Consider the following 16623-nt stretch of genomic DNA (forward strand, 5'->3'; position numbering starts at 1 on the left):
TTTCAAAATATTGAAGTATAAGGAAAAAAGTCACTTAGAAATCAATATCCTTCCCCCTTCTTTCTCTTTACCTACCCCTCCCCCTTGCTTTTATCCCCTCAGCCCCCCTCCCTTTAGCCCCTCCCCTTTCCCATACCATTACATAGCCTTGCTTTGCATTAATTAGTATTCTTTGCAGAAACATGTACAAATTCCAGGGACACTTTTTTAATTGAATAAAAGCTACTGACAACAGAAAAAAAAAACCTTCTTTATAATTCACACACGATATCTCAAGTAGGCATCTTAATTTGAATTCTTGTTCCTACATCCTGTCACTTACAATGCATTTTAGCAATTCTTAACCACTCTTTTCATTATCAGTCCAATTATCTATTCACTGGCATTTCTATTAACGATTCAAAAGGCTTTCTATTTCTCAAATTGGCTATGTGTTCATATTGGCATGAGATTTGTCATGAAAAGGTTGATTCTCTTTTTCAAGAATGATTGTAAAAAGAAAATTGATACGTTGATAATATATCTGAAAATGCTCCCTGACAAGTTTTCTGCACCAGCATCCAAGGATGCAACTTTTTTTGTTGTTGTTGATTCAGAGGAGACCTTTATGTAGACAAGTATATTGATATCAAGATTTGATATGTCTGAATGTCATTTTCATCTACTGGGATATTTTTTTTTCAAGGCTATTGACACAGAATTCATCGTGTTCTCATACAGTGTAGTCCAGGCTGTGACATTTAAATTGGTTTTAAGATATGCTCGTCATTTCCTTAACAAACTACATTCAAGCTTAAACATGGTGAATTCTTTATTCAGATACCTGTTTAACCATTTTAATGACACTGTGTGGGCTTTTGTGGTTTGTTGATCAATTCCCAAGGGAGGTAGCAAGGTGTACTGGTATTACAAATATATAGAGAAACCTTGTTATAATGAGCTTGCTTGGAATGAAGTACCACTTTGAACAAGATGATTTTGGCAATCCCGATTTTCCATTACTGTAAAACCAGAAATCTTTGTGTGCACTTCAGTTTTGCGAATTTCACGAGAGCCAAGATTCGCATAATTTAGAATGCATGCAAAAGTCTTTGTCTACACTCTACACATCGAATGCCGGGGGGCAATTCGTGAAAATTTCATACTGCAAGAAAGGCGTTCGGCTCCAATTCGCGAAAATTTCATGCCATGAAATGTTCTTGCTTTACAGTACTTTAGTTAGCTGGTCTCTCTTTAGTACGTTTACAATGAGGTGCTGGTTATAACGAGTTCAAATCGATGGCCCTGGCAATCTCATAATGACGTTTCCCTCTACAATACAAAACATATGCAACGTGGCAAGCGTTCCATCATACTGGCATTGTGTGGTATATTGTGTGAACTTCTACAGGCCCTCCGCAAATCTTGAGTTCTCCTTTGGGTTCAGCTTTCAGCTTTTCAGTTTTGCCACGCTCTGGGTTTGTGCATGTCGCCACACTAGTGTTCCTTTTCTGCATGTTTCTTAGTCTTTAGAAGTTACTCCATGCATGTTGGAAACCTTTTTTTTTTTCATGCAAGGAATTTGGTAGTGTCATTTCTACAGCATACTTTGATTTTGTTTATATGTGTATAGGTTTGTGTGTGTGAATGTGTGTGGGGGATATAGTTTTGTGTGCCTACTCCCATTTTGAATATTGTTAGGGAAATTTCAGAAATACTCCTGATTATAACACATTCTCTGTGCAGTACATTGTGCACACTTTTACTCTCTTTTTTTTTTGTTGGCAATAATCAAGTTTTTATGTCCTAATCATATCCTAAAGAAAACATGATATCATAGGGAGTGGAAAATTTGCTGGGTGTGCCTCGCATTCCCTCAATATGTAAGAAATGACTGCCAGTATTTATTATCAACACACTTTGTCTGGTAGTTGGGTTACCTGTTTCTTAAAGCCACTCTGTACCATTTGCAGATGAGAAAAAAAAAACAGCTTTAGTGCTCCAAAACAGTTTTTAAGTGAGAGTTTGGGATAGAAACAACCAATGCAAAAATGTTAATCAGTATAATCAATGTTCAAAATGTAAACAATAGTCTTATCAAAATCGTTTCTAGAATAAACCATTGACAGCTATGTTTTTTTTCATTGAGAAAATAAGTGATATTATATCCTTATGTTTGTGGCTTTATTGCAAATGTTTTATGTGGTAGGATGTTTAGTGATACAACTGAACTATACATATGCATCAAATTTGATCGCTCCCAATGGTAAACAGTGGCTTTAAGTGAGGAATTATCATGGTTATTGTGGAGGCAAGCTTCTAAAAATGATCGCCACTCTCATTTTTCTTTTCTTTTTTTTTTTTCATGTTTGTTGCATTTGCTGCTTTATAGTGGAGTATATCAGTAGCTGGAATCACTGAGGTGCCCCCGGTGGCTTTCCTACCAAACTTCATTGTCCAGAGAAAGGTCCTCAGGCCCCTGAGGCTACAGACAGGTGGAACCATCTTGGTAAGAAATCCTCATTCTTTCCCTTACCACCATCTCTCCCCTCTCTCCCTGCATCTCTCTCACTCTTTCTCCCCCAAATATATTTTTCTATCCTCTAAATTTACCTCCACATCTATCTATCTATCTATCTATCTATCTATCTATCTATCTATCTATCTATCTATCTATCTATCTATCTATTTCTCTATATACTCTCTATCATATCTCTCTCACATTTTCACTCTTTATCTTTATCTCCTTTATACATTTTTTTCCTCTCACTCTATATGTCCCCATACCTCCTCTCTCTCTCTCTCTCTCCCTATATCTCTCACGTTTTCCCCCTAGCATATCTATCCTCTCACTTTACCTCTACATCTATCTATCTCTCTCCTTCTCTATACTCCTCTGTTATATTTCTCTCACATTTTCACCCTTTCTCTCCTTTATACATCTTTCCTTCCACTCATTCTATATATCCCCATATCTCCCTCTCTTGCTCCCTCTCTCCCTCTCTCCTCTCTCTCTCCATCTCTCTCTCTCTCTCTCTCTCTCTCTGTCTATTTGTAGTTCTCTCCCTCTCTTACTTTCTCACTCTCTCCTTTTCACTCTCTTTACTGTGAAACCTGTGAAACCAGAAATTTTCGTGATTTGGAACCGACAGTATTTCACCGGCTGAGAACCAGAAAGGCTTTTAATATCGTAATTTTGGGGTATTGAGTTATTGGTATCATGTTGTAGAGCTTGATCTGCTCTATATTATGGTGTCAATTTCAGATTATTTTCATTTTCAGTTAATGTTACAAATCAAAACCACATGGACGCTATTTTACATGTATTTGGAACAATGCTTATAAAGTTACCCACTTTGATTATATAAGCTCTTTATTTTGAATGAAAATCAATTGTTTCGTTTTTATTCGTGCTCAAATCTCAGAACACGGGTTGAGAAAATTTCTGATTTTACAATATCTGTCAATTATCTTTAGATTTAGAGGGCAAGTTGCCCTAAGCACACATGTATGGATTGAGTAAATGCAGAAAAACTTGTGAAATGCATTGATCAGTGAAAATTTTGAGGAAAATCAGACGGTCCCTTCCGTGAAGTTATGAATTTTTAAAGTTTCGGTTATTTCTGTGTACTGTCTTTTAGAGACAGGGACTGATAGGAAATTTGTGATATCACTGTAGGAGGGCAATATGAACAAAATACAGGGTAATTTCACAGGAAGTTAAATTTTCTATGATATCAAAAGAGCCCCTGTGAAATACCTCTGGCGATGCTTGGCAAAGGAAGATGGCAGCCCATGACCTACTACCTCCAGGAATGGCTTTGACTACTAAACATAACAGTGTCAGAATTTCGGAGCTTTGGTATTTGTTCCGAGTTTGTCATGTCACTGCTGGCAACCAGGGATAGCCTGGTGGTAGTGTCGCTGCCGGAAAAGCAGTAGATGACAGGTTTGAGTCCCATGTCTCCTTTTTTCGACATGTTTTCCGACGTGTTTATTAAATTACAGAGCAGCAGTTGCGGTCTCACAAATTTCATTTGTAGAGGGAGACAAATTTAAGAAAATTCACACCTCAGGCAGGAATCTTGTTGGTTCCATGCAATATCGATGCAAATTTCAGAAACTCGTAGGTACATGTAAATGGCTTCATGACCATTCTAGGCAGCCAAGCTGGCCATGGAGCGGGGCTGGGCCATCAACATCGGGGGCGGGTTCCACCACTGCTCCAGCAAGCGGGGCGGGGGCTTCTGCGCCTACGCCGACATCACCCTGGCCCTGCGCTTCCTCTTCACCCTGGGCCTCGTCCACAAGGCCATGATCCTTGACCTCGATGCCCACCAGGGCAACGGCCACGAGCGTGACTTCATGCAGCAGCGGGACTCTGTCTACATCCTGGACGTGTACAACAGGCACATATATCCCCGGGATGGCTACGCAAAACGTGAGTTTTCGTGCGAGATGGCATCTTCAAAAGGTGAAACGTAGTTCTCAGAAGGGCTCCAAATTCATCTTCCACCATTTGGAAATTTGCTTGCAGTAAATCAAAGGGGTCTACAAAGAAACTTGTCTGGCTGACACGATTTATCAGGATGATAAGTGTTTTGGCGTATTTCAAGGTCAAAAATATGAAATGATTTTGATTGGAGTACATGAATGTTATTCCTGAAGCGCCATCTCTGTTCAGTAATGGATAGGTAGAATGTTACGAGATGATCGATCGTGCCCTAGCAGTAGTTTTTCCAAGCAAGCTGCCTTAGACTCACTCTTGTGTGGAATGTTGATGGATACTGCTATGACCAGATTTGTAATCGATTATGAAACATTGCGTAGCAGCCATGATCTGTTCCGTGTGTCAACTTTGTAGAAAAGCACTGTGATGTGAAGGATGCAAGCATTTTCTTGATTATCACACGGATTTTGGTTGTCGTGGCATTGCGATCACAGAGAAAAATCATTAATATTTGGCACAGAGAAAACATAAATGTCTCTTCACCATACAGCGAGAGGGCCTTGACAAAAGGCTAATGAGCTGTGTGAGTAGAATATTTGGCAATGGACTCCCTCTATCAAAATGCGAGCTAGATACAGAATTTGCAATGCAATGTGTCCTCATGTAATACGGACTTGAGATGGCAAAACATTGTATATGAAAATTGACTTCGTCACATATTTCAGTTTGTTTTAGTGTAATCTCACTCTGAAACAAATCTTGAAATCAGAAGGCAGTCCATGACTGAGATATGACACCCCCTCCCAGTAGGAACTGTTATAATTTTGTTGGCAAAACAACGTAAGTGGCGATACACTTGCCCTTCTCGTCACGTGTCGTACATGAACTTGGCAAAACAACGTATCTACAGGATCTGCGTGAAATACGTTGTTTTACCAGTAATTACACGTAATAGGCTGTGCGCCGTGCACAGACTGCAGAACTGCATGTAGATACACTGTTTTGCCATCTCATGGCAAAACAGTGTATCATAAAAACACACACTGACCATGTGCTATGCTTTACACATGTACATTCAAGTGACAGTTACATAGAAATGAGATATTGTCAATATGATGTGCTCTCTGTTAATTGATGAAATCATCTGAAAGGAATCTCCAGAATTCTATGTTACACACGTGTTGTTCAGCATGTATTCTGCACCACTGGCCAGTTGCCTCTTTTGGCTTGCTCTCTTTCTTTACCGATGAGTACAGACTTTCTAACACCAGCTATCCATGATGAGTCAATAGGCACGGTCAGACTTGCAAAAGATCGAAAAGTTTAAGATCGCGAATTTTGGACCATTGGTACGCACGCAAGAAAGAGGGCGCCGTCCGACGGCTAGTGATTATGACGTAACAATGCACATCTGTACATGACAATGGCCTCGCACTTCGGAGACACCACCCGCAAACAAATCGAGAAGTTTCGCGGGAAGTTTTCGGTCACACCGGCAAAACTTCGAGATCTTAAAGATCGCGATCTTAAACTTCTCGATCTTTTGCCAGTCTGACCGCGCCTAGTGGGTTTAATGTTGACATATTTTATCCAAACCATCATAGTGATGATTATTCCAAAGCAAATGTTAAACGGATGGTATAGTTTTGGTTGAGATGGGGATTCAAATTTCAACTTTTTGTAAAATGATTAGATTTTTGCCAGATGATTATAAAACACATAAAGAATGAAAGAGCATACAATTCTAAGAGGAATTCAAAGTTTATTTGATGAAAATTGGTTTTGAAATGTCTGGGATAGCCACAAAGGAAAACAAAGTGGTTTTAATAAAAGGTGGGTTCTGCATTTTTATTAGGACCTCTTTGTTTGTTGAAATGTCAACCATTTCAAAACCAATTTTCATCAAATAAATTTTGATGGTCTTTACAGTGCAAGCTATGTCAGGAATTGTTTGGCTTTACTATCATAAATTGCCTGATTCTACTTGCGGGATTTTATGTAGCAATATAAAATATGTGTTTGTTCTGTGCACAGGTGGCATCAGCAGAAAAGTAGAAGTGAATTATTTCATCGCAGATGAAGAGTACATGACTTTAGTGGCAAGGTGAGTAGACTTCTCATCATTCAAAATGCAGATGTTAAATGGGCATTTGCCCCAAACATATTTGGATTCGTTGAATACAAAGATATAAGTAGAACACATAACGGTAAGTGAAATGTGAGGAAAATTTAACAATGTGTTAAAACCTAAAACCTTAAAGCTTTCAAGTTTTGATGAAATGCAATATAGCAGTATTGCAAAATGAAAAATATTATGTGTCAAAATTAGTGCAGGCAACAAGAAAGCAAAACAGCTGGTCCGTCAAAGAATCAAACAAAATAGATTGCAAAAAGACAAACAGGGAAATTACAACATAGGGCATCGATTGTGAACAAGTCTTGCTTGGAATTCAATGCAGCTACATAAGGCAAGAATGTAGCTTGAAATTGCAAAATTCATTGCTTGGTTATGAATAATAGCAGAATACATGCAAGGCACAATGATTAGATCTAATCAAATTTGCAGTAGGTTCATAGAGATTGTGAAGACTATGTGCTGATGGCATATCAAACCAATGTAACATCTATGAAATGATGAATTCTTATCCCACTTATCAAACTGTACTCCCAACATTTTAACACTTCCAGAATCTTATCATTTATGCAAAAGTATCAAAAATGTATAAGAATACATCAGAGAGCAGCAGTATAGATTTTTGAGAGACCGTGGGGATGGGATTTAAGCCGAAGCATACATTGCCTTCATTAACAGCCAAAGCACTCCCATATGACAAGGTGCTATTAGATGCTGGGGAACGCACTTCACAAGTGCCAAGTGCGCAGGCTAGTGGAATATTTCAGGGGTTAATCACCGAAACGTGGTGGGAATCGAAGATGAGCCATTTGGGGACTCCGATTTGTTCATGCACTCACAGGCAAAAATACCTCGACAATTGACATTCACTTGTCAAACACAACAACTTGAGGATCGACGAACAAGAATACACACACACACACACGCACACGCACACACACACACTCTCATGCTCATACACAAATGCTCTCAAATGCTTGCACACACACACACACACTCATGCATGTGACACACAGATTTGTCTGTGTTGTTCATGTAATGTGCTGAGCTCATGAGTCCACACACATGCACACACATACACACACATACAGACACCAGCATTTATATGAATCATGTCTATATGAATATGTCCGCAGATCTTTAAACACACATGCTGACATACATAAAGAGGTTCGGATGGTACCAGCAGAGGAATTTGCAAGCTTTAGTGGGGCCTAGCAGCATGACAAGCAAAACGTCTGTCATTAAAGGGAAGGATTAGAAGCAGAGAGGGGAAAAATTACTTTGGTCTATATAAAAATGGATGAATACTCGGTAGTAATGGAGCAATAGATCCCCAGTCATGACTGTGCATCTGCAAATGGCCGGAGTAAAAAAAAAAAAAAGGGCTGTCGGCATTATTTTCATCAGGTATGCTCAAAGTAAGCCCTCAGTGCAGCATAGATGAGAATTGTCACGGGATTTGGGTTACCTCAGACCGTTTTTTTTTTTTCCGTCTCCTCTGTGAAGTGAGAGTGTGTAAATACTGTCAGAGCATCTCGGCAAGATTCATGGATGCAAATCCTCATGGGGCCCATTGGCTGACAAGCTGCTCCATCTGTCTCTCTCTCTCTGCCTGTTTGTCAATCTGTCCGTCTGTCTCTTCATCTGTCTACCCATCTATTTTTCTTTTTATATGTCTGCCTATATATCTATCCATCTATCTATTTATCTCTGTCTATCTATCTGCCTATCTATCTATCTATCTATCTATCTATCCATCTATCTATCCATCTTTCTGTCTATTCATCAATCTATCCATCTGTCTATCCATCTATCTTTCTATCTATCTATCTATCTATCTATCTATGTCTTTATTTATATCTATATTTATTAGCTATATATCTATCTCTCATTCTGGACCAGGTTCTGCCCATTTCTATTATGTCACCTTCTTTGTTTTCTCTCATCTCTCTCACACACACACCTTCTTAATCTCTCTTGTTATTTACTCTTTATTCTCTTTATGTTTTGGCATCACTGGCTTTCTCTTTCTATCTTTATCTATCTATCTATCTATCTATCTATCTATCTATCTCTCCATCTATCTATCTTTCCATCTCTGTATCTTTCTGTTCATCTATCTATCAGTCCATCCTTTCACCCATCCATCTATCTATCTCTCTATCTATCTATCTATCTACCTATCTACCTGTCTATCTATCTATCTATATATCTATCTATCTATCTATCTATCTATCTATCTATCTATCTATCTATCTATCTATCTATCTCATTCATAAGTCGTGGCTGTCTGCAGTTTGTTGCAATAGCCTAGAACAAGAGTGTGATGTGCCAGGCAGGGAAAATTCATATGGGACAGCAAATCATGGATGATATATTAAACACCCCATTATGTTGATAGAAAGAAAATCTCATTGACCACATTCAATCTTATGCATGTTCTCCTATATAGTGTGTGTTCATTGTGTTTCATGTTTGATGTCAGATGCAATGAATTCATACACCATTTTTTAATATTTTTGCAAGTATGTATTTCAGTCACTTATTGAAGCAAATTAAATTATATGGCTTTGTTTAGCCTTGGAAGTGTGCCAGGAAGAAAATATTTTGCAATGAACACAGAACACTTTGAAAATATTTTAATGTAGCTTTTGGATAAGTATTCAGTGTATCTAACATGGTAGGAAGCAAATTTAATTTTGATACTCACCTTCATATTGCCAAATTGTCATTCTAAAGGGAGATGTAAAGAGTTATATATATATATATATATATATATATATATATATATATATATATATATATATTTATTTATTTATATATATATATATATCACTTGATGAGATCACTTCCCTAAACACTATACCTATGTTGTGCTTTATCATTATGTTGAATGCAAGTTTGTTTCATGTGTTTGACATACATTGTAACATATGATGTGAGCATTGTAAGCTTTGAACTATGTCGCAATTCTGTAAACTATCAAATCAGTTGAATTAATAATGGAATGTTGCTAAGATTTATTCATTGTAACAGGAAGCAAGTATTGGCAGACTGGTGGAGAATATTAATTGCTTCTACTTCTATAGAATTGAATTAATTTATCAAACTGGAAATGCGTTCTGTTTTCTTCCCTAATGCAGTAACCTAGAAGCTGCACTGAATGAATTTGTACCAGACATCCTGATATACAATGCAGGAACAGATTCCCTGGAAGGTGACCCATTGGGGGCGCTCTCCATTTCAGCACAGGTAAGTTCAAAAGACAAGAAGAAGAAAAAAAAAACCCCAGGCATACACATTGTACAATAAGCACTATGAGAAGCCACAGGGTCAAATTCTTTTCTTGTGTTTCAGAGAAGTAATTCAAACGAGATATGAAACTCGTCAGACTGACGAGTTAGGTGATACGCTTGGGGTTATCAGATGTCGGTCATCTGTGATCGACAAAGAAAAGAATGTGATATAGACACCTTGAAGTTATAATTGAGTTTGCATGCAAAACCGTTTCCCTAACCTCTCGGCCACGGGACATCCACGGAAATGGTAAGGCAAAAAAGAAATGTATAGATATTACAGGGAGAAAAGTCAATGCCCACTCAACCAACGTGGCCGCGTGAACATGTATTGCATTGCTAGACGGAAATGCGGCCTTGTAACTACTGATGTCGCTATGCCATTTCTGGCAACTTGGGAAAAATACGTGCCGTAAACATAAAACCTATAATCGGCTGGTTTTGATACCTTGCCTTTAATCACAATTTTCAGTGTGATGACGTCATCAAAGTACAAAACAATGATGTGGTCTTGAAAGACAATTGTTCAAAGTACAACACCTTCGTCGTCGTCATTACATATTATGATCAGTTTGACAAAGTCAGCCTGCAAAATTTTGCAGCAGTCGAAGCAATATGGTCTCCAACACAAAAAAGAGGGATATGGTGTGTGTGTGTGTCTGTGTGTGTGTATAGGTGCGTTTATATACGAATGTGATTTCTACATGGACGATATATGTAATACAAAATTGAAGAAAAAAAAAGTAAAATAGCTAAGTAATTTGTTTCGTGATCTTGTGGGGTTCGAACCCGCACGTGTGCAACCTCACGTCTCTGAGACGTCGCCTTTAACCACTCGGCCATACGTCTCGACAAGGAAAAAAAGAGGAACGTAAACTTATGTATGTGAAAGATGAATCAGGAATCGTTTTGTCCACATTCCATTCTCATTTTCAGTTTTAAACTGCAAAATTGTCAAACTAATAAGGAGATTTCAAAGAATAACATGCATGATTACTGCAGCTTATTGTCTCAGTTACCACACACTTAAGTTACAGAGGAAATGGAGCAAAATCATCTGAGATAAAGGTGCTTAAACGTTGTCAAGTTAATGCACATAAAAAAAAAAATCACCTCCCATAGAGATAACACGTAAACTTGTCTGATTTTGAGTCTTTACCTTTAATAACAATTTGAAGTATGATGGTAAGTCTTCTTGAACCAAGAGTGTGGAACGCAAGCTTCTACGTGAAAGATGAATCATGACGATCACCCGTGACCGACACATCTTCAAAGGGATCAGTATAGAAGTGGAAGCCCTCGTGCCAAGCATATTGTCTCAGCAATTCCAAAGCAATGATACCCTTACATTTATGCATACCATAATTTCCCTCTGAAATCAATGGTAGGTATATTCATGTACAATTGCTTGCCTTGTCCATAAACTTTGCTTTACAAACTTTCAGTGAAACGTGTCATAACATAATTCTGTAACTCCATTAGCAGGGATTGACTTCATAAAGAAAGATATATCAAATTGAACGCTTAGCGCGTATAACTAAGGGGGATTTTAGCCTGATGCTCTGTTCTTCACTGCTCAGATACCAACAACACTCATTACCTACGGCTACGTATAGAGAAACAGCCATGACGAAAATAAGTTATTCCTTTTCTTTGGCAGATAGACACACAACCCCTTTAAACCACACTATAATTGACATGGAGGGACATGAAAAAGTTCATTACTACTACTGAACAGTGATGCCTTCTACTCATGTGGCACAAGATACCTCTATAGCAACATAAAACCTGTCTACAACTCCGTTATTGCGTCAAACAATAACATCCTGGAATTTCAAAGAGATGAGCGAGACGCCATACACCTGGCCTAGAGTTAATTCATTCAGTTGCCATTCCTGCTCCAGTTGAGTTATGCAAATTATTTTCCGACCTGTCTTGTGACAATATAACAGGAACAAACGTAGAGAAAAGGAAAGGGAAAAGGAAAGGTGGCAAGCGGGGCACTGTACCAAGGGCAATTTAAACAATACGTATGATAAATGAAGCAAATCCAACCTAGAGCCTCCGACAAAAAAAAAGAGGAACTTGAGCGACTGTGTGTCGTGGGGTAGTATAATTGATAAGATAATACGATAAATGACATCGATCGGAATAAAGCTGAACTGCCAAAAGAAACACAAAGAAAGAGAGAGAAAAAAATGATAGCGTCCTGCGGGTCTCGAACATCTCGTCCTAAGGTAGTGCATAATGACCATGCAGCGCGCTAAGTGACTATAAAGCCACACGGCTGTACCGAAGATTGGATGTGAAATTTATCTTTAATCTTTTATATATATATATATATATATATATATATATATATATATATATATATATATTTATCTTAAATATTTATACCATATACAACATGAAAAAGTTCATTACTACTACTAAACAGTGATGCTTTCCATTCATGTGGCACAAGATACCTCTATAACAACATATAACCTGTCTACAACTTCGTTATTGGGTCAAACAATAACAACCTGAAATTTCAAAGAGATGAGCGAGACGCCATACACCTGGACTAGAGTTAATCAATTCAGCTCCCATTCCTGCAAGTTATTTAAACATACATGTTCCTACCTATCCTGTTACAGTATAACAATAACCAATGAAGAGAAAAGGAAAGAGCAAACGAAAGGTGGCAAGCGGGACACTGTAACAAGGGGCAATTTACAACATTAAGTGTGACAAAATTAATGAAGCAAACCCAATCTCCAAACTCCAATACAAAACAAGGGAAATAGAGCAGCCGTGTTCACGGGTTACGTACACTTGATAAAGTAATACGATAAATGACATCGGAGTAAAGCTGAACTGCCGAAAAAAAAAGAGAAAAAAAAAGAAAGAACGGATAAAAGTCCTGCGGGAGTCGAACCTCTCGCCTTCCGGTATGGCGTTATGAACAACCAGCGCGCTAACCGATTATGCCACATGGCTGTCCTGAAGATCGAGTGCGAAACTTAAATCTAAATACTATCGTGACAGTGTTGACTTGTGATGGCGCTATTCAACTTCCCACAAGTGGCAGCGTGGATTCGATCAATATACAGTTGCAAAGAAAAATTGGGAATCGTTCCGTACAGATTGCATTCTCATTTTCAGTTTTAAATTGCAAAATTGTCAACCTGATGAGGAGATTTGAAAACATAAAATGCATGATTACTAAAGCTTGTTGTCTCAGCTACAACATATTTATGTTTCAGAGGAAATGGAGTAAAATCAGATGAGGTAAAGGTGCTTAAACGTTGTCAAGTCAATGCATGGTTTAAAAAAAAATCACCTCCCATAGACATAACACGTAAACTTGTCTGATTTTGAGTCTTTACCTTTAATCACAATTTCTAGTATGATGACGTCATCATATTTCAAAACCATCACATGGCCTTGAAAGGCAAATGTTCAAAGTGCAACATATCTGAATTTGGGGTAATATTGAGCTTAAACAACAGAGATACGAGCAAATGAATGTCAGAAACAGTACCTCAAAAAAATCAATTCCACTTTTTTGATTTAAAATGACGATATGATGACGTCATCGCGTATTCCTGGCAATACTGATACTTGGAATGTTACTTACAATTCATATACTTTTGTAATATGCAATAGAAATATAGGGTCAACGGACGATTTAAAGAGCTATGGCGAAATAAACAAAGACATGTTTTTTCACTATATTTGCAGAAAGACGCGCACGCGGAATTTCAACTTTGACGCCAGTGCATTCCTTTGTTATAGGTCGTAATCGATCGGAAATCAATGGATATTATTACTCAAAGTATCAGGAATCCAAATCAGTCAAAAAAATTGCATTTTCATATTGCTTACGGGCTCTGCGCGCGAAATTGCGCGGACGGACGCGCACGCGAGAAAATGTTTGAAACGCTTAAAATTGTCTGAAACTTCGAGATTTCCCATTGGGAAGTCGTTTTGAGCCTTTTAAAATTTTGACGCGCGCTTACGCGCGCGTAATGATGACCTGTGTAACTAGCGTTAAAAAGTAAGATAGAGCGTGACCTGAACTTCATGTCCACCGAAAATGATACAGAAATGACATCTAGTTATGAAGTTATGATCGATCATGTGACAAGGTCCGAAAATCACAAAATGGCGCCTAGATGACGTCATAGATATGTAACTGTCATGAAAACCTTATTGTGGCTAGATTTTGTCATGAGACATGTTGACTGAAAATGTCATGTTATTTCGTAATGTCATTCTTGAGATATTGACGACACAAAATTGTCCAGAAAGAAAGAAGAATAAAAAAAAATAAAGAGAGATTTTGACAATCACAATAGGTGATACGCTGATAGCGTATCACCTAACAAGAAACAGTGAACAAACAATGCAATGAATATCTTTCTTGAATAAACGTCCTAACATTTGATAGTACCAATTCTTTGCCAATTTGATGATTTAGTGATGTATTATTTTAATGTCTAACTCTAGATTTTCAATCAACTATTGTATATTGTCAATATTTATATATTTGTTTAAGAAATAAAAAAAAAAATGTTGGATCTTTATTCAGGTGTTTTTGCTTATAAAAAAAAGAAATAGAATAAAAACAAAATGAAACATAAGCATCAGATATACATCAAGAGAGTCAGAAAAAATACCAAAACATAGAATTTCTTTAGTCCCATACTATCTGGATTTCCTGCAACCACCCTTTGTGAAATTCACACAACCACCTGTGGTTTTCTTTGCATATTTGTGTGTGTGTCTGAGTGTGTTCAGCATGGGGTGTTGGAGTGTGAAAATGAGCATGTATCTTTGCTTGCCTGGCTGATGTAATTCCTGTATCATCCTGCTCTGTAAGTCAATCTCCATGAGTACATGTTCAATTTGTCTGATGAACTCAGGCAAGGTGGTGTGAAATTTGCTTCAGTTTGTTTCCTTCATTGAGTAGAGACTGGCATTACCAGAAACCTCCAGATGCTATGGGGTGTAAGATGACCAGTCTCCTTTTTTTGTGGGGGGGGGGGGGATGGGGAAGGGTGAGGGGTTGGATTAAAGAGAAACTGACAACTGTTAAGCTGAAGGCTCAGTGTGCTATTGGGATTATACATCATCTGGCATCCGGCAAGTGTTGCGTGTCATCTAACATCCATCATGTGCAAACTTTTTACATTTTCAGCTTATTCTTACAAACCCCATGTTGGATTTTCATCAAATTGGGCAGGTAGCATCCCTAGGGGGATAGAATCTCACTTTTTTTTTTTTTAACGAGCACCAAAACCCCCAAATTAAGGAATCTTTAAAAGTTGCCTTCTCTACTACCAGAAGTGATAAAGCTAAGTTAGTGCTATGAGTAAGTAGGCCTACATTGGTTAATGACATTTTATCCAGGGATGCCCCAGTTGGGGCAGAATGAGGGGGGGGGGGGGGGGGGACCAAAGTGGAGGCCAGATTTCACATTTTCATCTTCTTCATGAAAACACATTGTCAAATTTGTTACCTAACCTGGCAGGTATTATAACCCTGTCCCCCAGGAGGCACCCCAAAGCCCTCAAAGTTTGCTATGTTGTAAGTAATAGTCTGCAACAATACATGGAAAGTGAACCTGCGATGCTCAGGTGGCCGCAAGACCCACTGGGTCTCTGACTTTATTTGATTCTGATTTTTACAGGGTATCATGAAGAGAGACATGATGGTGTTCGAGTTTGCTCGGGACCGGAAGAAGCCGATCCCGATCCTGATGGTGACGTCCGGCGGCTACCAGCGCAACAACGCCGAGATCATCGCCGCCTCCATCAGGAACCTGTGGAGGAGAAAGCTGGTCACGTGTCCAGAAGCGGAAGAATTCCAAGGTGAGTTAGAGCAGCAGTTTGTGTGATCCAATCGCCATCAAAACCTCCAGGATTTTGGGCTTTCATTGAAAGGCTTTCATTTAAAGGGGAGTTCAGTGAAAAATTTGATCGAAATTGGATTACAAGTGAGTAAGTTACAAAATTTAAAGATTCATAAATGTTTACACAGTAGATCTTGAACAGATGATATGAATATTTGAATGAGTGAGCTGATGATGTCATCACCGTACAATTTGTCATTAATTATGTACAACAAAAAAAAAGACAAAATTCCAATCTTCTGCTAAAGAGGTGTAAAGCATACTGTTATTCCTGGCAGAATAATTTCAAAATAATGATCAGTTAGATGATGACATGACATTTACTCTTGCAACAGTTGCTCTGGTCTTATTTTCTCTAATGACCTAGGGTCAAGATTGTGATAGGATTTTAGGGGTTTTTCTATGTGAGGATTAGGATTAGGGTTAGGGTTATGTTTGTGGGTAGAATTTATGTTTGGTTTAGCTAGCGTTCAGATATTACATAGGAGCAATTCTCGCAGGAGCAAATGTCATGGAACCCAGTTACATACAATAAGATTTGAGACTGGGGCATAATTGCATTTGAACAAAAAAATATAACACCAAACCACTGGAATGCAATTTGTAGGACTTTAAGGCCTACAGACGCTCATAGCATGTGGCATAGACATGTACAAACATGTCAATGGTAGTAATGAAAATAAGTACGTTTATCGTTGTCGTTGCAGCCAAAATGGCACCCGTGTCCACAACACCTTCCAGCCAGCAACCCTCAACGAGTCAAGCAGGAGCAACGACGCCCTCAACGACGGAAGAGACCAATGCGAATGAGACCAGCCAGGGGAGGGGTTTCTTCAGCTCGTTACGATCTTTATGCAAATGA

At 38.4% G+C, this 16623-nt stretch overlaps 1 protein-coding gene across 1 annotated transcript in view; it reads left to right on the forward strand.

Annotated features, from left to right (window-relative positions):
* Positions 1-16623, forward strand: part of LOC140238250 (histone deacetylase 11-like) — a 44525-nt gene extending 27902 nt beyond the window's left edge. Inside the window, exons 4-9 of the mRNA XM_072318189.1 lie at positions 2372-2488; positions 4141-4420; positions 6464-6533; positions 9710-9818; positions 15540-15720; positions 16469-16623. Coding sequence (XP_072174290.1) covers positions 2372-2488; positions 4141-4420; positions 6464-6533; positions 9710-9818; positions 15540-15720; positions 16469-16623 — 912 coding nt within the window. The remainder of the gene's footprint in view (positions 1-2371; positions 2489-4140; positions 4421-6463; positions 6534-9709; positions 9819-15539; positions 15721-16468) is intronic.

This window comes from Diadema setosum, chromosome 2 (genome assembly GCF_964275005.1).
Source record: "Diadema setosum chromosome 2, eeDiaSeto1, whole genome shotgun sequence".
In the NCBI taxonomy this organism is placed as follows: domain Eukaryota; kingdom Metazoa; phylum Echinodermata; class Echinoidea; order Diadematoida; family Diadematidae; genus Diadema; species Diadema setosum.